The sequence below is a fragment of the Xenopus laevis genome, chromosome 6L (genome assembly GCF_017654675.1).
Source record: "Xenopus laevis strain J_2021 chromosome 6L, Xenopus_laevis_v10.1, whole genome shotgun sequence".
NCBI classification, from domain to species: Eukaryota; Metazoa; Chordata; class Amphibia; order Anura; family Pipidae; genus Xenopus; species Xenopus laevis.
This window is the reverse complement of record NC_054381.1, coordinates 30,121,005-30,143,799: the sequence shown is the minus strand read 5'-3', so window position 1 is coordinate 30,143,799 and position 22,795 is coordinate 30,121,005. Positions and strand designations below refer to the sequence as shown.

Sequence of the window (22,795 nt, the reverse complement as noted above, 5' to 3'; positions counted from 1 at the left end):
AAAATCAACACTTTTTCCCCCTCACCTATTGTAATCAAGAGTCAAAATCACAGTCTGATTATTTTGGGTTGGTCAATTAATTTTTACAGACAGAAACAATTAAACAATACCTACACAGAGGTGAAAATGCAATAAAATGGCTAAAAATGCAACAAAATGGCTAAAAATGCAACAAAATCCCCAAAAATTTAATACAATCACTTAAATAACATGCAAAAGGTATTAAGCAGTGTGGGTAGTGAATACAATGTTCGGAAAAAAAACATGATGCAGTAAAAAAAAGCTAAAAAATTATGTAAGTGTATATGTGTGTGCACAGGGCAAATTGCATGTTATGTGCATTTGTATGCATGTGCAAGTATTTGTGAATGCTGTGAATGTGTAAAATCCCCCCAATAATATATGTGAGTGTGTGTAAGTGTAAATGTAAGTGTGCATTAGTGTAAAATGTGTGTAATTGTGAGTGTGTAGTGCCACTTACTTGATGAAAAAGGCAGATAGGCAGGCTGAAGGTACAGGAGGATGGCTGGAGCATGAAGATCTGTGCCAGGGGCGTAACTCAAAGGAAGCAGACCCTGTGGCTGAAGGGGGGCCCAGGAGGTATAGGATGCCCTTGAGGCCGAAATAAAAAGCAATTTCAACATATATTGGTAAAACAAGACAACCTCTGGATATGTTGGGGGCCCTAAAGCTAATTTGCTGTGGGGCCCAGTAACTTCTAGTTACGCCAATGACCTGCACCATCAGGGAGGGGACCCACTAGAGGGGTGATCCAGCAGGAAGAGGTGCCTGCAGCAGACACATAGTTGGCATTTGTCTGCTGCTCTCTAGGGGCTCCTGGGCAATTGCACCTAAGGGCCCGATCGCTCTCCACTTTTGCTCTTTGCCTAGGGGCAGGGGAACAAGCGGGGATCGGAGGTGCAGCTTTACAAGTAGAATCTACGTTCTGTGTTTCTCTGCATTCTGTGGCACTTAAAGGGTTAAAGATAATTTTTATTATGATATTGAATAAAGTTTGTTTAAATGTGCAACATGATCACTGCGTTCCTGATCTTGCTCTCATGCATCATGGTGCTTATGATTAAGACATTTAATATTTTTTTCTTCCTCTGAGGAACCCTTTATATAAATATTACAACATATCTGTAGTTGTTTTTATCAAAGAATTCATTTTAAAGATTCAGTCTTAGAATGTCACATTGTTAATCTTTTAGTCTACAGATAGTTTTTGATCCTGTTTTTACAATAAACGATACAATTCCCATAAATACAAGCCATATATCTCTTGAGAAATGTAGCTCTTTCTTGCTCACAGGTAACATCATACTGTACATAATTGATTTTTTTCTACTGAACTTCATCATTTAATTTTGTAATATACTACTGCATCTTGAAATCGCTTTTGCACCATATTAAATAAAATGTGAAATAAAACATGTATAAATGAAAACGAGTGATGTACAGTACTTAACTATTAAAAAATTATAATAGGATTTGCGGTTGATGCCAAGAAGTGATCCATAGACCTATAATATTTTGGTGCCTTGTGGTGCAGGTATAAATGGTTCATTTTCATTAAGGGGGACTATCTGCACGTTCCACCTGTATTTGTAGAGTGTTTACCAGGTACACTGGTTTCCTGACACTCCAAAAACATTAATTGGCTCATGATAAATTGAATATCGTATTTGATAGAGACATTAGATTATAAGATCCACTGGGACTAGGACTGTTGCCAGCTTTGTGTAATCTTTGCAAAGTGTTGCCAAATATATTGGCACTATATAACTAAAATGGTAAAGAATAGTGTTGATCAATATTGCCACGTTTTGTTTTGCTAAAAAAATAAAATTAAGGAAAAATTAATGAAATGGCAAAGTTTTGTCAGATGCATTGAGTCAATGGACTTTTTTTCTCATTTTCATCAGGCAACAAAATGTGTTCATGCCTAAATTAAAGGGATCCTGTCATCTGAAAACATGGTTTTTTTCAAAACACATCAGTTAATAGTGCTACTCCAGCAGAATTCTGCACTGAAATACATTTCTCAAAAGAGCAAACAGATTTTTTTATATTCAATTTTGAAATCTGACATGGGGCTAGACATTTTGTCAATTTCCCAGCTGCCCCCAGTCATGTGACTTGTGCCTGCACTTTAGGAGAGAAATGCTTTCTGGCAGGCCGTTGTTTTTCCTTCTCAATGCAACTGAATGTGTCTCAGTGGGACATGGGTTTTCACTATTGAGTGCTGTTTGTAGATCTACTAGGCAGCTGTTATCTTGTGTTAGGGAGCTGCTATCTGGTTACCTTCCCATTGTTCTTTTGTTTGGCTGCTGGGGGGAAAGGGAGGGGGTGATATCACTCCAACTTGCAGTACAGCAGTAAAGAGTGATTGAAGCTTATCAGAGCACAAGTCACATGACTTGGGGCAGCTGGGAAATTAACAATATGTCTAGCCCCATCAGATTTCAAAATTGAATATAAAAAAATCTGTTTGCTCTTTTGAGATATGGATTTCAGTGTAGAATTCTGCTGGAGCAGCACTATTAACTGATTCATTTTAAAAAAAAAACATTTTTTCCCATGACAGTATCCCTTTAAGAATAATAATATCATTGGACAACAAAGAAAACAAAACAAAGTAAAAGTGAAGTAGAAAGAGAAAAAGAACGCATAGCAAAAACAGGAGCAAGAACCAGCATCTTGTGTAGGGTACATTTTATTTTTAGTACATCATTAATTACAGTCAGAGGCTGCTGATTTATAAAAACTAGAGTGAGTGTGCATTTTATTCGATTGGGCCAACAAAAGCAAACAGGAATGTACAGAAGAATGATTTGTAAAATTCATGCACATACAGTAAAAGCTGCAAAGTTTCTATAGACGTTAAAAGGAATCGTCTCTAACAACATTATTTTTTTCTTAGTTTATTTAATCTTTGAGATTTTCAGCCTCATTGAAAATGATTTTGTGCGACTTTTCTTCCATGAAAAAATGTGACCACAAATATGTTTGAATTGAGAGGATGGCCCCAAACTCTGCAACCAGCAGAAGCTGCATCTCCCACCATGAGAGAAGCTGCTCTGCTGCCAGTCCTGAATCTGCAGTGTGTCGCTGATAGGAAATTCAAGCAGGCTGTCACCTAGCACAAGCAGTAGTAGTGTCTGTATCAATCAATTCACCGTGCAGTTACGGGAGAGAACTTCCTTTCTCCCTCTTCTGTGCAGTACTTTGGCAAGGTCCTACCACTGCTGTGACAAAACTTAAAATACATTATCATACATCCACACTATTTTGATTCAGAGGAAGGCAAAAAACCCAGCCTGAAGCCAATTACAATTATGCCTCAAGAGGGAAAAAAATCCTTCATGGCCCCAATGGCGATTGGAAGCGTTCCCTGGATCAAGCATTTGACATTCATTTAAAATAAATTAATACAATGCAGACTCTCACATTTATACTATATGAAGGTGCAGAAACCACAATATAATGGTGCATTCAGGAAGACATCCACATCCAGTTATTAATAAATAATATGAGAACATAAAGAAAACAAACTCCTGACATTTTCACAAAATATACAAAAAAAGGGGGCGGGTGGGTGGAATGTCTCTACCTGCTCAGAAGATAAGGAAATTAACTGCTTCTTCACTTGATATCACACCCCTCTATTTCTCCGCCCCCAGCCCAGCTTTCCCCTGCCTTTACACATTGCTTCTCACCCAATCACAGCTGCATCTGCTTTTGCCAACTTCTAAACATTAACCAAAAAAAAAAAATTCAATGAAACTCAGAACTTTGCCGCAAATCCATACCTGGCAAAAAAAATGTGCACATTCCACATTCCACTCCATGTTCTTTTAATCTCCATCAAAACTAATCACCAGTCGGTTGAAAAACCCAGGGGCATGTTTTACATTAACTTTGCTTAAATGTTTGCTGTAAGTCAATAATACCCACTGGATCCCCTGCACTCAGGTTGGTGCTTCATTTTATTACATCTCCTCACTAGCAGGATATATTGAGAATAGCAGTGTTTAATAGACAGACATTTTGTACTGGGTTTTAGCTAAAAACATATCTTTCAAATGTATTTGGCACAAGTCTTAGGGGCAGATTTATCAGGGGTCGAATTTTCGAAGTAATGGGAACTCCCATAACTTCGAAATTTGAATTAAAAAAAGACCAACCGAAATGTATTAAAAAAGTTTCAGTTGTTTTTTTCTTAATTGCTCAAATTTGAATTGTATGAATCGAAGTAATAGCACATTCGATCCTTTGATTTTTCAAAGTCCACCAATTGACTCCAAATAGGTTCTAGGAAGTCCCCCATAGGCTAAAACAGCAATTTGGCAGGTTTTAGGTTGCGATTGGTCGAAGTCGGATTTTTACAGAGACAGTACATGATAAATTTCAATATTTGAATTTACAAATTTTTTTCAAATTCAAATCAAATTTGGACTATTCCCTAGTCGATGTACACAAAAATTAGCTCGAAATTTGATGTTTTTTCATTCAAATTTTCACTTCAACCTTTGATAAATCTGCCCCTTAATGTTCAAATTCAACTTTTTACCTTGATTCAGGGTTTTTTTGGTTTAAATCTCACAAACTTGAATTACATTTAACAAAACTCGAAATTTCAAGATTTATTGATTGTAAAGAAAAATAAAAAATGTTGCATCTAAAAGCTGCAGAGTTCATGTAGAAGTCAATGAGATAGACCAGTGATCCGCAACCAGTGGCTCATGAACAACATGTTGCAAACAAACCTTGGCTGTTGCTCCCAGTGGCCTCAAAGCCAGTGCTTATATTTGAATTCCAGACTTGGAGGCAAGTTTTAGCTTCATAAAAAACAGGTGTACTGCCAAACAGAGCCTCCTGTCAGCTGCCGCCATATAGGGGGTTAAAAATACCCAATCACAGCCCCTTTGGCAACCCAAATGACTTTTTATTGCTTATTTTGCTCCCATTTTTACATTTGAATGTGGCTCACAGACTCAAATTTTAATTAATTGGCCTACCTGTGTTAAAGGGAATCTTTTTTTTTTGCATTTTTATAAAAAAACACACATCCATAAACACTGTCTGACAAATAAAATGTTAATTCACAAATCCATGCATAAGTTATTTTAGCTTGTATTTTGTCATGGGGGCTTCCATTTCTGCTCATTACACATTCATCCTGTGCTGTTCTAACAGCAGGCACAGCATTACCTGTGTGCTTGGAGGCAGCCACTCTGTAATGAAAAGCCAAGTCGCACTACGACATGAGAATCTAGCTGTACACTCCCCCTCCCCTCTCTGCCCATGCCTGTGATGTTTGGAGGAGAGCGGTCACATGGTTTGCAGGGAAGCAATTACTTTCACTTTCCTACGTTCTGCTCTACAGCTGCACTAGCAGCCCCTCCTCCCACAGACACTATCAAAGCTCCTGCCGTTCTGTAAGTTTGTTCCTGCTTTCCTTTGGAGGGGGGAACTTTTTCTCCTTGCTGCCTTCCTAGTTTGTTTTACTGGTTACTAGATGAGGTAAAGGAGCTGTGAGTTCCCTCTGCTATCCACCTCACACACACTGCGCTCCTTTCCTGCCTGCAATACTTTTTTTCATTTACTACTTACTGCCTCCTTTCTCCTGAGCTATTTTAACCCTTCCTAGACTTCCTCCTAAGTTTTCCTGGTTTTCAAGTATGTCCTCCTTATTTTATCCTTTTTTTCTATTCCCTGTCATCAGTCCTGGGAGTGTACTCCTGTGTTTCTGCCATTCATTTTTGTGTAAACAAATATAATAAACTTTCTATATAAAATATTTTTTCTAGTGCCCAAAATGAATTGTGTGTATATATATATATATATATATATATATATATATATATATATATATATATATATATATATATATATATATATATTTTTTTTTTAAACGTAAGTGGGGGCAGTGATCACAGGACTATCTTATTTCAGTCCTTCTGAAGTGGTGTCAGTGGGAGCTTATCTTGATTTCTGCCTATTGTTCAATTGACAGGCTCAGCAGACAAGGCTCTATTTATATTACATCAGCTTGTAGGAGGGAGGGGTAATGACATCAGTCCAACTTGCAGTGCAGCAGTAAAGTGTGACTGAAGTTTATCAGAGCACAAGTCACATGACCTGAGGGCAGCTGGGAAATGTCAAAATGTCTAGCCCCATAGCAAATTTTAAAATTAGATATAAAAAAATCCATTTCTTGTTTTGAAAAACGGATTTCAATGCAGGATTCTGCTGTAGTAGCACTATTAACTGATATATTTTGTAAAAAACATGTTTTTCCATGACAGTATCCCTTTAAAGTAACAGTCTGCTATCAGGTATTCGATAACTTGCACATTTGTAATACATTCTGGGTTGTTAGACAGAGATCACTAAATCGAATGTAACATAATTTATGACTGGGTAGACTTCTACTATTAACTTTCCTGTGTCCTCATATTCTTTGAAAAGTTCTAACAACATGGCTTCAGCCTTGTTAATATTTTCCATCATAGCTTATTCATTTAAACTGTGTTCAAATCATGCTTAACATATTAAGACAATCCACACCCTAATATTCTATGTACAGTATTCTGGCCTTTCAAAACATTCATGTGGCTCATTCAGCCATGTGTCAGTAACATCAGTTACATAGCATGATCCTCTAATGTCACTAATTTATTTTTTTACAAGACAAGTGACATATATGATGGCCATGTTGTCTGAGTGAAAAGATGTATTTGTAAGCTCACGCTAATCCCTGCTTTGCCATTGTGAAACATTTTATGTATCCTCACCTGTGCCCAGAATGACTAGGGGCCCATTAATAAGTCCGTGCCATCTGACCTTGACTTTGAATGAACACAATCTCCATCTCAGTCTCCACTTGCCTGCAGCATTCACTGACCTCAGACCCCAGACAGACAGTCAGCTGCTGTCTCCCAAAGGAGATTAATTTGTGCTGCAGTTATCTTATCTCTCAAAGGGAGCCCTGTGCTCTTTAGCATAGAAAACAGCTGATAACTGATAACTTAATACTATAAATTGTTAAGTGTTTGAATTACAATATCCCCCACTTCATATGTTGTAATGCAGAAGTTATTTCTAAAATAAAGACTATTTATACACAGTGTGGTGCTCTTTCAATTTACAGGCATTTTCTGGGGAAGGGGAGGATTTTAGTTTCTCTCGGAAAATTCTTTGTTTGTTTTTACATACAAAGGTAAAACTTTCAACATATAAACAGCAGACATCTTCTGAACAGTTTGATTCCCAATATGCATGAGATTACATATCTGCGTGGCCTGTAGAGGCACTCAAATTAAAAAGCACATAAAACAAAAACAGCATACAATGAAACAGCATGTGCTAGTGTAAAATATTTGTGTGTGTAATTAACCTGGAGTCAGGCACAAGTTACAGGAGAGTTTCAGGAATGGACGGAGGGTCCAAGATGTGCGGGGTGGCACTATGTGTTTTAGGAAGAGAAAAACAGCAGACACATGGGGGGTTATTTATCAAGGTCCGAACTTATCTCAATATTGTCTGCTACAAACTCCGATCTAAGCCGCTCAGGTTTTTAACGCTTATTTATTATCACATTCTCGAAAATTTGCTTTGTGGTAAAAACTCAGATTTTCACGATTTTTTTGGGGGTTTCACCCGAAACCTATGATTTTTCCCCCGAAACCTCTGAAAACTTCGGGGTTTGGCACGAGACACAGCGCACATCAATAAAATCATTGGGACTTCTCCCATTGACTTATATGCAACCTCGACAGGTCTGAGATGCCGGGATTTCAGATTCTGAGTTTTCCCGCCTCTGGGTATTCCGAAAAAAATGTGATTTTTTTAAAGCCAGATTTTATAAAAAGAATCACAAATTTTTGGTGATTTTTGCATTCAGGGCTTAGTAAATAACCCCCATGGTGTCCGTTGTGCCCCAGGGGCCAATATTTCATTGTCTCTGCACTTTGCCTAGGGAAGAGGCAGCAAGGGAGGTGGCAGGGCAACTTTAAAAGCTGCTGTCCATTTACCAACCTGAAACTGCAACAGACTGCAGCTGTGGCTGTTAAGACCCAAAATCAAAAACAAAGTTAGGATGATTCTTAAAGGAGAAGGAAAGGATTTAAATGAAAATCCCTTTAATATAATTACCATACTTCTGCCTCCCAAACCACTATATCAGTTCATCTGGATGAGCAATATTTATCCAGCTTGCTATCTTGAAAGTGAGCCCTCTCTTAAATAGATTGCAGTTGCCATTTTCAAGCTGCTGACATCACTTCCAGCCGTTGCTCTTACACTGTAAACTGCAGCTTTAGGGAGAGGGGCTGTGCAGGACTGGCTTGAAAAAAATAGAGGAGAGTTCTAATTGGACAATGGGATAAAGTGGTCGGGGCTAACGAGGGCAAGACTTTCAGCATGTACAGGCTGAATATGCTAATGAAGAAAGAAAAAAAAATGGCAGCAGCAGCTCGGCAGTGAGGTGCGCATGTGTTTGCCCCGGGAAATCTCTGTTGGAGGAGAAAGGAAGCAGCTCTGTATTGAAACAGGTACTTAATAGCAGGACCTGACTTTGCCATTACAAAGGCAAACTAAGCAACAGGACATTGAGCTGGGGGAATATGTTAGAGACTATATTAAGGCTGAGATTTTTAGGGAATGTTGTTTAGAGACTTTCCTTCTCCTTTAATGCAAAAAAAATGCAATAAAACGACTTCTGAAAATACAAGTTATCCACATGCATATTAAAACCAGAAATGAGAGGCTATAACTCACACTTGAGGAATTATGGAATTATACTTTAATGTCCCAGTGGCCGACTATGCATCCAGAATGTATGGTTTAATAGCACAGACACAGGAATCTAAGACAGCAAAATTGAATGCTGCTGTGATCAACTAGACTGATGCTGAAATGCTTCATGTTTCTGATCATCTAGTATGTTCGACGACTGCCAGGGTTGGAAAAAGATTTTAAATAAAACTGCATTTGTAATTTTTCTGAACTTCATTTATAAAGGAATTAGGTGTCTGGTATATATTACATTTCAGACACAAATATTCAGTATAAACTGAAGTAGTGATGAGCAATGGTTCATTCATAACAAAAAAGGGGGAAACATTTGCAATTGCAAATCGTTTTTTATGACAAAATATTTAAAGAAACACCTCCAGAGCAGGTGTAAAAGCTAAACCTTTGCTTAGGGATAATGCACAATGTAATATTTACCATCCAATGATTTTACATTGCGAGCAGTGCTAAACATTCGCAAAGGCAAGGCCACAAAGGCCCAGGCCTAGGGTGGCAGTATTTGAGAGGCGGCCATATCACAATTAGCTACTAGCACTGGAGACGCATGTCAGTCTCCAGTGCTGTGTCCAACTAATAAGACTTGCGAGTGCGGACCTGAGAGCGTACGCACGCACAAGAAGAGGAAGGGGACGGTGGAGGGGGGCAGAACCAGCAGGGGAAGGGGACGAAGAGTAGAGCTGGCCTAGATTTGTAAATCCGGTCCTGTACGTACCCCCTAAAATGTCTCAATGTCCTTAATATATCGATAATGGGTTGGGTGCAGAGGACCTTTTGTATTTGTCTACATGGTTTATTCACATCATAAGTAAAAATACACATTATAATACAGTAGATAGATATTATTGGACTCAGTTATGAAAACCACTAACTTCATTCAAGGAATACATCTATTGCCAAATTGTTGCCAATGCTTTTTATTTAAAAAAAAATAAAACAATAATAAAAGCAGAGCAATAAATGTTCTTCCAACTGCTTCGTAAATGAAAATGTCCCGCATAGCACAGTTATCACCTAGCACAGACATTTGTCTATAAATGTACAGGAACAAGAGTACAACAAAAAGAGCATCTTTGCGTCAGGTACAAAGCATAATTTTTACATAATCTAATATATTGGAGAGGATCAGAAACATTGAAGACATCTGCAACCCCTAGTGGGTGTAGAACAGGGGTACCCAACATTTTTTTACCCGTGAGCCACATTCCGATGTAAAATGAGTTGGTGAGCAGCACTAACATGAAACATGTTTCTGGTACTACAAAATAAGAGCTGCGATTGGGCCATTTGGTAGTACCTTTGTGGACTTGTAGTCTACAGAAGGCTTTGTTTGGCAGTACACCTGCGGGTCCATTTACTTAGCTCGAGTGAAGGAATAGAGGAAAAAACCTTCGAATTTCGAATGTTTTTTTTGGCTACTTCGACCATCGAATGGGCTACTTCGACCTTCGACTACGACTTCGAAGGATTCGAACTAAAAATCGTTTGACTATTCAACCATTTGATAGTCGAAGTACTGTCTCTTTAAAAAAACTTCGACCCCCTAGTTCGCCACCTAAAAGCTACCGAAGTCAATGTTAGCCTATGGGGAAGGTCCCCTTAGGCTTAGCTATCTTTTTTTGGTCAAACAAAAATCGTTCGATCGATGGATTAAAATCCTTCGAAACAAATGATTCGAAGGATTTAATGGTTCGATTGAACGATTTTTCGTTTGATCGAACGAATAGCGCTAAATCCTTCCACTTCAATATTCGAAGTCGAAGGATTTAACTTCGACAGTCGAATATCGAGGGTTAATTAACCCTCGATATTCGACCTTAAGTAAATTTGCCCCCTGGTTTTTATGCAACTTGCCTCCAGTCCTGGAGTTCAAAAATAAATACCTGCTTTGAGGCTTTTGTGAGCAACCTCCAAGGAGTTGGTGAGCAACATTTTGCTCAAAAGCCACTGGTTGAAGATCAATGGTGTAGAACACTCAAACACCCACTGACAGTTGAAGGCAATTTTGCTTACCTACAACCTCTAAAAGGACAGCTAGTAGCCCTAGAGGAATATAAATTCATCAGTGAAAATGTCCATCTAGTTATTTATAATTTGTACAGTGGTAAATTAGTTCCATCTTATTGTAGAGACTAGAAGGTGTGCTTGTGCTGCTGCTATTATAAGTATTTATTTTTAAGTATTTATTTTTTTTACAGTGGGGAAACTGTATAATATATGTGCTTAGTGTTCTCGTTGCCTTAGAACATGAAAGGTGTTTTGTTGTTTGCTTTTCTCTCTCTGTTTTCCCATGGAACGTGATTTCCACTGTGAGGACTGAATTTGCAACTTATCGACATGTTAAAATAATCTATTGTATCTTGTCCTGAAGTTAATGAAAAAGTTAAACGCTTAGATACATGATCTGCATTCATCATCAAGCTACCAACAGAGACACATCTTCATGCTCACACACTGCAAAATTAAAGGAAAAATATACCCCTAAAATTAATACTTGAGCAACAAATAGTTTATATCATATTAAGTGACATATTAAAGAATCTTACCAAACTGGTGTATATATTTAAGTAAATCTTGCCCTTTTACATCTCTTGCCTTGAACCACCATTTTGTGATGGTCTGTGTGCTGCCTCAGAGATCACCTGACCAGAAATACTGCAACTCTAACTGTAACAGGAAGTGTGGAAGCAAAAGACAGAACTCTGTCTGTTAGTTGACTCCTGTGACCTAACTTGTATGGTTTGTTTGGTTTGTTTGTGTGCACCGTGAATCATACGATAGCAGAGGGCGGTCCTTATTTTTTAAAGTGTCAGTTTTCTATTTATGATTACCCAATGGCACATACTACTAAAAAAGTATATTATGATGAAAATGGTTTATTTACATGAAGCAGGGTTTTACATATGAGCTATTTTATGCAATATCTTTTTATAGAGACCTACATTGTTTGAGAGTTAAAGTTTTCCTTTAAATCTCAAAATCACAACATGTAGAAACCTAAGTGTGTTAAAATATGGTAATACAAGTCTTTATGTGTTGTGGGGGTGTCTGAAATTGTTGTTTTGGAATGTGATACATCTTTGCGTCACTTTCTCCCCATTTGTCATGTATTGTGTCAATATGGTCTGTTTACTCTTCTTGATTTTAAAACATTCAGGATGCATGAAATAAGAGCATGCATCTTATTAGTGGGTCACACAGCCATCTAAAAAACAATAAAACTTTTATAAATAACTTTTATGAAATTTCAACTAAATTTAGCAAGTTTTCTATTTTGTTGTATACACACAGGTTTTGTGCGAGAGTAGTTTTTTTAAAGACAGTTAAATCAAATACATTATCAAGGTAATGGGAGACAAATTTTGTTTTACAGCCGGCTGTCTATCAAAAATTCTGACTCCAATAAAAAGTCTGCATGTAGAAAACAGATTCCATAGATGGATAGTAAAGATTAAATTGATTATGTCAGATATGGTGCAGAATTTCCAAGTAAATATATTTAGAAAATGTCTTTTTGTTGGAATAAAATCTCTCTATATATTTTTTCATGATAGTGTGTGTACACTGTATACATTTTTATTTATTGCAATGTTAGTTTTCCCTGTTTGTTCTATAAATGCATGTTGTACTGAGCTACCTATACCAGTTGCACTATATAAATAAAGATATACACAAATAACTGTCAAAGCAATAGAAATATGATGTTTAAATAACAATAAAAAAGCATTGTCTATATTAAATCATGTCAGAGAAGCAGAATGGTTTAGGAGTAGAATTGGTAAACATCTCATACATTAGCACTGATATGAATGGGAAAGCTAAGCTTGGACGGTGCTGCTTGGTAACACCTAGATGTAGATTTTGTTAAAAAAAAAAATTTGACAATGTTCTGCCCTTATGTATGTATCTCTGAAGGACTTAGACCCAAATAGGAAAGAGTGTTACACTATAAACTTATGAGAGTCATTTTTTTTATAATGTACCCGGGATTGAGTTGATTCAATTGTATCACGTTAAATGGGATTTTGGGAGTATATTGAGTGCACGTGAATTTTTTATTCACCTATTGCCAATAAAGTCGCGATTTTCCTATTATCATATGGTTAGAGCTAATATATACAGTGTCAACATTTCCTTTCTCCCTAGTATGTTGTTAATTCATTACTACCAATTATCAGGCAAATCTGTTTCTTCTGTTTCACTGCAATTAGAAGTTTTCTAAAGAGGTGGCAGAATCAGTATTGTTTTAAATTGTCTCTCTTTAGTTCGATAGAAATCAGTCCAGAAGTCAATTTCTATCAATTATAGAATCAATCTACTGGCTAGAATAGCAGAATTTTGTGGAAAATGCAATTCAATTAGAGATTTTTTTTTTTTTTTTTTACATAGAATCATTTTTAGGCATCTGTGTTTCTGTACATATACATTGACAGTATTTTAGAAATAATATTCATGTACTGTATATATATCAAGTATAAAAGTATAGCATTTATTTTTATATGAAATTACAGAACTTTACATATAATACATTTCTAAATGTGCAGTTTATTGTTTTTCTACACTGTTCAGCCTACCAGACAACTAAACAATCTCGGCTCAGTCTTAAATATACATTTTATCACCTTGGAAAGGCTAGTCTTATGAAACCTGTGTTTATCTACTTCTGTTGATCTACCAGATTTAGGTTATCATCTTCAAGCCCTTTCAGTATCTACAGTATTAACGATGTAATCTGACAAGCAACAAAAATAACCATATTACCCACTTTACTAGATCATAGGACTGAAAGGTACCCAACATATCCAACTAAACTTATGTTGTGTTGAAAGGATAATCATAATCTCTGTTGTGGAAAGTCAAAGTAGCAAAATGTTGTTCTGTGTTAGCCATTGATCAAAATAGAAAAAATTGCTTAGTTAATTATAAATTGCAAGGTTTTGTGACTACTTAGGTGTCTTCTTCTGGTTATGTATAGCAATGTTATAGCAAACGTATTTTCCTGTTCAGGAACTCAATGACAAAGAAAATTAAGTCACTGATTGTAGACATTAAGCCATTGTTGTAAACATTTAAAATATATCAATATATTACTTAGATTCACTGTGATCTGATATACTGTACTCCATGTCAGAAATTCTGGCACACTTTTAGAAAGGATTCCAAATCTTCCACCCCACCCCCACAATACACACAAAAATATTTCTTGAATGAGAATTATGTTAGATTAAGTTTCTGGTAATTGCAACAATTTTAAGAATTATGAAATTATAGGGTTTTGATAAAAGAACTAGCAGGAATTAAAGTTTGTGAATATATGAACTTTAAATACATTTCTAGTTGGTTAAAAAGTTAAAGTGGGAAAAATATAAGATCTTCCATATAAAGTATCCATATTAAATCTAAATATTTGATGTTTCATCCAAAACCTTAGAAAGAAAAAAGGCACAAGATTATTTATGAGTATATTTACATTTATCTTATTGGACTAAAGGGGACCTCTGTTCAAGGTGCATTTACAACTAGATGTATTAAATATCTAGACAATGTAGATCACAGCTCTCCCATTGACATCCAGAGCTATATAGCAGAAATTCATCTTGGGAACAGAAGTATTGCAATATATTCACCAATAAACTTAACTGGAGCTATTTAAAATGGCCATCACATGGCTCTAAAACTAAATAATACATGACTGTTTCCTAAAATTTAAAGTTTTAGTTGTTACGTGTTAGAAAGTAAACAATGTATTCTTAGGAATCATGGGAAAAACCTGGTTCATTGCAAGAATATAGCATAATCTGTGCTGATTTTGGTCCAACACAACAATAATAAATCATCCTCTTAATGCAGATTTATTTCAGGTTATATTTATTTATTTATAAAGCAAAAACACCTTATCAAAAAATAAAAACATTAGTCCTCCCATTCAATTATATGTTACAATGTAATGTATGTTACAATGTAAATCCATTGAGTGCTGCAAGATTACAGAGGTTTGTATACTACATCTAACATATCATTTATGTTTTATGTTTTAGAGACTGAAGGAATTAAAGCAAAGAGAGTTTGCCCGTAATGTTGCTTCAAAGTCGTGGAAAGATGAAAAAAAGCAGGAAAAAGCACTTAAACGTCTTCATCAGCTGGCTGAACTGCGGAAGCAACAAGATTGGTAAGAATATAATTGAAATGATGTTCTAAATATAGTTAGATACAGAACAAGAAACGTTGACAAAGTGTTTTTGGATCAGTGGAAATGATGACTGCTCCACTGAGCTATATGTTGAACTATTTTTTAAGTAATTTCTTGGAAAATTCATACAAACTTTGACTGCAGACTGTTCCATTTACCAGAGCAACGAATCAGCAAATAGTAGTCATGTGATAAAGAACTGGACTGGTCTGAATAACTCTCCACCCCTTTTGCCTTAAGCATCTGTATGGCTTAATAAATCTAGTTTTTTTTAACTACAATTTGAAGTACAACTACTTTTTTACTTTTTCAAAATACTAGACTAGTATATATATTTCTGAAACAGAGAGATACAAAGGTAAGGCTAGTATATATATTTCTGAAACAGAGAAATCCAAAGGTAACAGACTGTTGCATTCTAGACTACAATCATGATACTTTGAGCTTGTTGTAAAGATAAAAAATTAAAATATACACTGAACAGACAGATACAGATGAAGCCACTTGGATTTGTGAGATAAATGCGTCATGACTCAGGGTTAATTGAAGAAACTGCGTTATCTAAAGTCATCTTAACTCATTTAATGCATTTAACCTTTCCATTAGCATACCAAAGCACCATTGTGAACAATGGTGAATGCTTTAATTAGATGGGATGTTGTGACGCAGTTTTCTGTGTTAAATGAGATAAATGGGATATCTGTGTTTAGTTATTCTGTGTCAAACAGACAAACCAAAGTGGCTGCATCTGTATATGAATGAAATAATTAACCCAAGGCAGCAAGCATGGTTCCAAACCAATAAGAGTTCTCTCTGATGCCTTACCAAGTGATATTCTGAGACATTATGCAGCTGGTCTTTTATTTGTTGTTGTTTCTGAATGTTTTGTCTTTCTATTTTACCTTTCTTTTGCCTTAAAATCGGCCTTAGGTCACAGACCTAAGCAGTCAGAAAGCAGTTTAATAGCATTTGTATCAATTCATATTAAAATTTTGTTTGTTATAGAAGTCTGCTTTCTAAGTTGTATTGTCCATAAGACTGTAAACAACATTAGATTGCTTTATTCAGTAGATGAGGCAACAGTAAATACAGTCGCAATGTTTACATTGACGAATGTACAATATTGTGTGCACATAGGTAAAATAAATTGTAATATATTTTTCCTTTTTTCAGTGTTTCAGATAAAGGTCCAGTATTTAAAGAACCCAGATTAAGAACCAATCAGAATGCAATATTCCCAAGCAAAGATGGCAGAACCTCAAATTCCAGATGTACGGTTGTTTGTAAAGGAGAACCTGTTACAAACAGTGCTATTGCAGAAAACAAAGAAGACATTTTATTTGGCAGGGATATAATGAATAAAAACAGATGCTGTTATGTTGGAAATCAGTCCCAACTATCATTCACAAACAACAGCAGTGTCAACAATAGAACAGGAGTGTCATTCTGCTTTTCCAAGAAGGCTTTGCCGAAACTTGATTCCTCAGCATCAGTTTTCAATGAGAGCACTGAAGATATAAATGACTGCAGTAAGTTCTTCAATCAAAAAGCAAAACAAATGTCTGTAAGCTTTAGACACTATGCACACATGGATGAAAATGCAGGAGAAAATAATACGTTGACTTTGCATGAGAAAACAGATAAGCCTACCCCTATACATATTCCTGCAGATGAGGAGTCACATAAAAATGATGGTGGGGTTAGTAAGGAACTAGCAGAGGTACAAAATGAAATTGCTCAGCCAGACTTAAACATCAAACCACAACCTTCTGATGTGAGTTTCAATGAGCCCTGCAATCAAAGCGTAAAGCTAAATATTTTTTCAGAGTCAGAGGAAAATTGTGAAAGATCTGTGGAACTAGACACAAGTAAAAGGAGTTACGAGGAAACTATTTCCAACAAGAACTCAGCTGTAGCTGCTGTTTTATTAGATCAATTATCAGAAGACCTTTCACAAAAAAATAATACAAATGATGTAACCTGTAAGTTAAATGTGCAATATTTAGATGCACCAAATAATATTGAGCTCTCTTGCAGTTCAAATGTGAACCATTTGATTGCTTCTAATCAATCAGTCCACAGCCTAAACAAATGCACAGAACCCACAATTGGTGAACCTTTAAATGTTGGTGTCCAAACCAGTGCACCATCTTGTCTTAGTGTCTTGAGCAAAGATGGTAGTACTAACCTTCAGTGGCCAAAAGAGCTGCTTTTGTTTACAAAATCTGAACCGTCAATTTCTTATGCCTGCAATCCATTATATTTTGATTTTAAATGCTCTAGGAAGCAGACATCTGGACCAGTAAGTGACAGAATTTCCAGTACTACCGAGGAACAAGAGGATCTGAAAACTGCAAAAGAGAAACAAACAGATTTGGAAAGTGAACATGACAGCCAGCCAATAAAGCCAAAGAGGAAAAAACTCAGTTTAAAGGATAAGCTTATAAAAGATTCTAAATTATATTCCAATTACAGAACTGAGAAAGAAATTACACAAAAAAAGATGAATGATAATTTAGCACAAAATTCCATCAATCACAGTGGCACACCATATTGTGTTGTTAGAAAAGGTCAACATTCAAGAAAACGAAAGTGTTCAGTTCAAAATTGGTTAGAGAGTTGTTATGATTCATCACAGAAAACCGTTGAGAATAATTCTGTTCAAAGTGAAAATGACTCTGCTTGGGATAGTACAAGTGATAAATACAGTTCTTGCAGTACAGTCTCAAGTCTTGAAAGTGAAGTAGGTTCAGAGAGTTTGTCTCAAATTTTTGAATCCAAAATCATCTCTAAGCATTCGGATTCTTCCGTGAGAGCTAACTCAAAACACAGACATCATAGGTCAAGTATAATAGGAAAGCACAACAGTGATTGGTATCATGGACATAGAAAACATTATCATTCTGAGGGTTCTGAACAAGAAAAGGTGTATAAATGTAGGAATGTAAAGCACACAATGTCAAAACAAATATCAAGATATCAATGCCAAGGTGATCAGCTATGTCACAAGCATGCCAGGCAGCTGCACTGTTATAGAAAAAATGACAAAAACTTAAAGGATATTTTGTGTGGAAAACAAGCAGAGAACAGAGAATATTCGAACCTTAGTATTTCAGGGGAGATTTCAGAAGAAACAACAGATTCCTTAAGTCTCCAAAGATGTTCTCAGATGGGAGAAATGTGCAACACTATTGAAAAAGAGAAAACAACATATAAATGTTATTCCCAAAATATAGTCTCTCTTTCAGGAAAATATTGTGACAGAACTTCAGAAAATATTGTGAACCACATAATAGTAGAAGAGGAAAAAACACTCATTGCTGAACTGCTTCTTGAAAGAGGGCATTCTACAAAACCAGAAATTGCTTCAGCAGAGCAAGGTGGTGCTACGGAAATAAAGAAACATTCAGAAAGTTTTTTAGCTGCTAATTTTCCATCAGCTCATGAGACAGCAATTTTACCCCTAAAGGAAATGGGTACCAATGACATACGGGAAAATGGATCGCTTGAAAGCAAAAGCGAGCAGTTAGGTGCATATGAAGTCACTGTTTCTACAAATGATGAGAACTGTCTGTTTGAAGATATAATCCATATTGATAGTGAATGTCGAACCTTAAATACTGACATCCCAAATACTATTATTGAACAACCTTCACAGCATGGTGAAGTACATCCTATTATGCAAAGCTCTGAACAACTTAATTTTAATGTATCATGCCCTTTGCCGTCTCTGATACATTTGAGTAAAAACAACTCTCAAATGACCAAAGAAGAAGAAAGTAAAAATGAACAACATATTGTACATATAAAATCAAATCCAGTGGAAGAAAGTGTCAAATGCTTTTATGATGTAACTATGCAGGACTCCTGTAAAGCTGGAAAACATCAAAGGCTGTGTCATAAGACAACATCTCCTCCTTTAACACAACAACCTATAACTTTTTCTCCTGATGAAGTAGATAAATATAGGCAATTGCAGCTTCAGGCACAACAACATATGCAGAAACAACACTTTTCTAAGCATTTTAAAGGTTTACCTTCTATGGGATCATCTGTTTTTTCAACAACAAATACTATACAGCCTGTTTCAGTTCATCATCATCCTTCACTTACCACAATTCATCATGCTCTCATGCAGCGTTATGCAGTCACAGCTTCCATGCATCCTCCACCAAATCATTTTCCTTTACCTCATCTGAATCCTTTTCCTCAGCCACACTTTTCTTCTATTGCACTTTCTTCACTGACACCAACACTATTTCCAGCACAACCTACATTCCTGGCTAGTCACCCTTTGCATTTAGTCTCTGCAACAGCAATTCATCCTGCCCCACTAACTTTCCAAGCAATTCCGCACTCAGCCCTAATTCCTACCATTTTTACTTCCCATACCAACACAGGAATACCTCCAGCTATCCATCTTCACCCATTGATTCACCCTTTCTTTCAAGGGCAAGACTTTCATCCTCTTTCTGGAACAAATCAATCTCACTGACATTTACTAGGATATAATGCATAGTAATACTAGGCTTTAGTTTACCTTAAGTGGGTTTTGCTCATATTAATTTAACAATAGGGAAGCAAAACTCATTAATATTCAAATTTGTTATTGTTTAAGCAATTTCTCTCTTTGTGTTAAGTAACTTGCTAATTAAATGCAAACTTTTAAGAAAATAATGGTGGATACAGGCAACTGTTAAACATCCTGCAGTTTTCAATAATTCAGTCAATCTCATGTTAATCAGTTGAAATGTCAGTTATGTAAAGATTTACTTTGCAATATTATTATTATTCTTTATATAATGCTCAGACATTCATTTAACATTCATTTAACCCTTTATTCTATTTTTGTAATATATACCTGTTTAATTATTACATGTGGAAAAAAGAATTTATGCAAAGATTAAATTCAAAATGTATTTAACCTAATATTTTATTTTAGTGTTTCTTTTTTAATTTTGGAAGAAATGATTGTTTCGGTTTCCCGGATGAATCTGGTAAAGCAAGCAGACAAATTGGACAAAATAATAAAACTACAGTAAATAAATAGGTCAAATATATCAATTAATAACATAATAGCAGTGAGTTCAAATTATTATATCTTATAATCAGTATTTTTCTACAACATAAGTATATTATCCATATTTAGAAATGAAGCAATGAAGAAATTATCTTATACAATCAGCAAGTTATTTATGCAAACAAATGCAATGAACCAGAGTTTATTGTGCCTGTCAGAACATACAAAATAAAATATGATGGTGTCGACTTTTGCATATAAGTTTGGACATATTTAAGTACTGACTGATCTTATGTCACAAATTTATATATATATATATATATATATATATATATATATATATTCTACATTACACACATAACTTTAGTTATATTAACATTATCTTATTTTAAAAGTATTTAAAGACTTTGCTAATGAATTCATGATTTTGAAATCATCGTTAGCTACTTTGTTTTCCTACTTTATTAAAATCATATATGTTTGCTAGTTGGCACGTTTTAGACAGAAATAATGTGTTAATATAGTAATTAAAAGAATAGGGAAAATAGCTAGATCCAAGTAGTTATCTGGCTTTTAATTTCTATAAAACAGTATTGCCCAGACCCCGAGCCCCCCCCCCATTTTAGTCCGAACCAAGAGCAAATTAGGTTGTGTTACATGATGGTATAGGGTAATAATTGTGTTGAATAGTTATTGACTGTTCTTAATATTCTTTGGGATGATTAACAGAACAGTGTTTTTATTTGTAACATTACAACTAGATGAGGGTAGCCCTGAAGAAATGTTGACCACAAAGTGGGACCTAAAGCCACTGAAAATCTGAAAACCACTATTATAAACTGAAATCTTAAAACAGAAAAGTTGTGCTTACAATTAAGCTATAGCAGAAAAGCTTACACAATGAAAACTTTCTTTTCTATAGCCCACAAAAAAACTTACATAGATGTTAACAATATTTTACAGATATTTAGAATTAAAATATAGCCACTTCCTTTGTGCTATTTATTGAAGAATATTCTGTTACATGGATAAGAATAAATGTATACTTTTGCCATATAAAAAAATATGTTCCACGATTCAAAGCTTTCATTTAAAAATATATAATAAATATTTTATGAAGATATCTTTACAGAGAATTAGAAGAGTAATGTAACTTTATAATGTAATGTAATATCTTACATTAAAATATAATTTTAAGCGTACTAGTTTAATATCACTAGGGCTTTTTATTATTAAAATCTGTTGGTGTATTCTATGGCCCCTTCCAGGATGCAGGTGTAGGGGACAATTTACCAGCTACACAAACAAGCTAGCCATCAATTATCAGCAGTATTCATGTGCATTCACATTTGTTATTATCAAGCACATTTTCATCTTTATTTTGTGTCACTAAAATCAGTTATTTTTAGAAATAATTTTAGTTTATTCTTTTTTTTTTATTTTAGTTTTTCAATTTCTTTGTGTCTAAATGTACAGCTGTAAAGCACAATTTTCCACTCAAAAATCTTTTCATCTCATCATTTTCACCATTATTAAAAAGGGTTTTGCTCTAAAACTCTTGAATTCAAAGGAGAAATTTCAAAATTCGAATTTTAGAATGTATTAAATACAAAAAACTTGGTATCTAACAGCGGCTGAGTTCATGTAAAATTCAATAGGAGTTGAATGGGTAAATGTAAGCAATTGTTTCATTCTGCATTTTTTCAACAACAAATAATGTTTTTATTCAGTTTTTTGAGTTCTTCAATGTAAGCATACTTTTGAGTTTATTGCATTTTCTAGTTTATCTGCATTTAAAAAAAATCTCTAAACTCTAAAATGTACAAATGTACAAAATAACTCGAATTGAATTGAATTTGTATTCTATGCATCATTTTTATTGCATCCACGACTCAAAATATTTGAAAAATTGTTTACATACTGAACTTCCATTCACTTTTATCTAAATCAAATTGTTTTTATTATTGTGTAAGCTATTTTCCTATAGAATGGTTATTCCATATACCAACTTTATATAAAACTATTTCAGCAAAACATATTTTGATAATTCAGCTGTCAAGTAATTATAGGTTGAGATAAAATAACAGAAAAAAATACTTGTGAATTCACATGGATTTAAAACCACATTATAAGAGACACCTTTCATACAGATCTGAAATGATACTTAGACAAAATGGTAACAATCAGAAGCTTGAGATGGTGCCATGTTTTGCTTAAAGGGTGGATTCATGGACAATCCAAATCTGAATTTGGCCATGGAAAGGGGATTATGGCCAATAGAATTAGGGGGTTATTTACTAAAATCCAAATTTATCTCATAATATTAAATTAAAAAAGCTCAACCGAACTCCCATGCGCTATTAAATACTTGTTTTAATCGCATAGTTAAAAAATTTATAAAATCTAACAAAAACCCGAATAATTAGAATTTTTCATGCTTTTTTTCCAATTTGTTTTGAGTTTTTACCTGTAAACCCTGAAAAAAGTCGGATTTTCCAGCTAAACCCAACCTTAAGACCACAATAACTTAAATTTTGGATAGGTGCCTCTCCCATTGACTTACATTATACAGTACCTTGACAGGTCTAAAATGGCAGATTTTTGAATTCTGGCTTTTTTTGCAGCATCGGGGTATAATACTGTAAATCTCCAAAAATGTGAGGTTTTTTTTCCTCGAAAAATTTGTGTTTTGCCCCAAAAGGCCCAACCAGAAAAATGTGCACTTTAATAGATAACCCCTAAGTGTGCAAATGTATTTTTCCCCC

At 35.1% G+C, this 22,795-nt stretch overlaps 1 protein-coding gene across 1 annotated transcript in view; it reads left to right on the top strand.

The window, feature by feature from the left end:
• LOC108718826 (zinc finger protein 804B) overlaps positions 1–22,450 on the top strand; it is a 254,430-nt gene extending 231,980 nt beyond the window's left edge. Inside the window, exons 3-4 of the mRNA XM_018267302.2 lie at positions 14,859–14,989; positions 16,184–22,450. Of these exons, the coding sequence (XP_018122791.2) occupies positions 14,859–14,989; positions 16,184–19,505 (3,453 nt within the window). The 3' untranslated portion in view covers positions 19,506–22,450. The remainder of the gene's footprint in view (positions 1–14,858; positions 14,990–16,183) is intronic.
• The last annotated feature ends 345 nt before the right edge of the window (positions 22,451–22,795 follow it).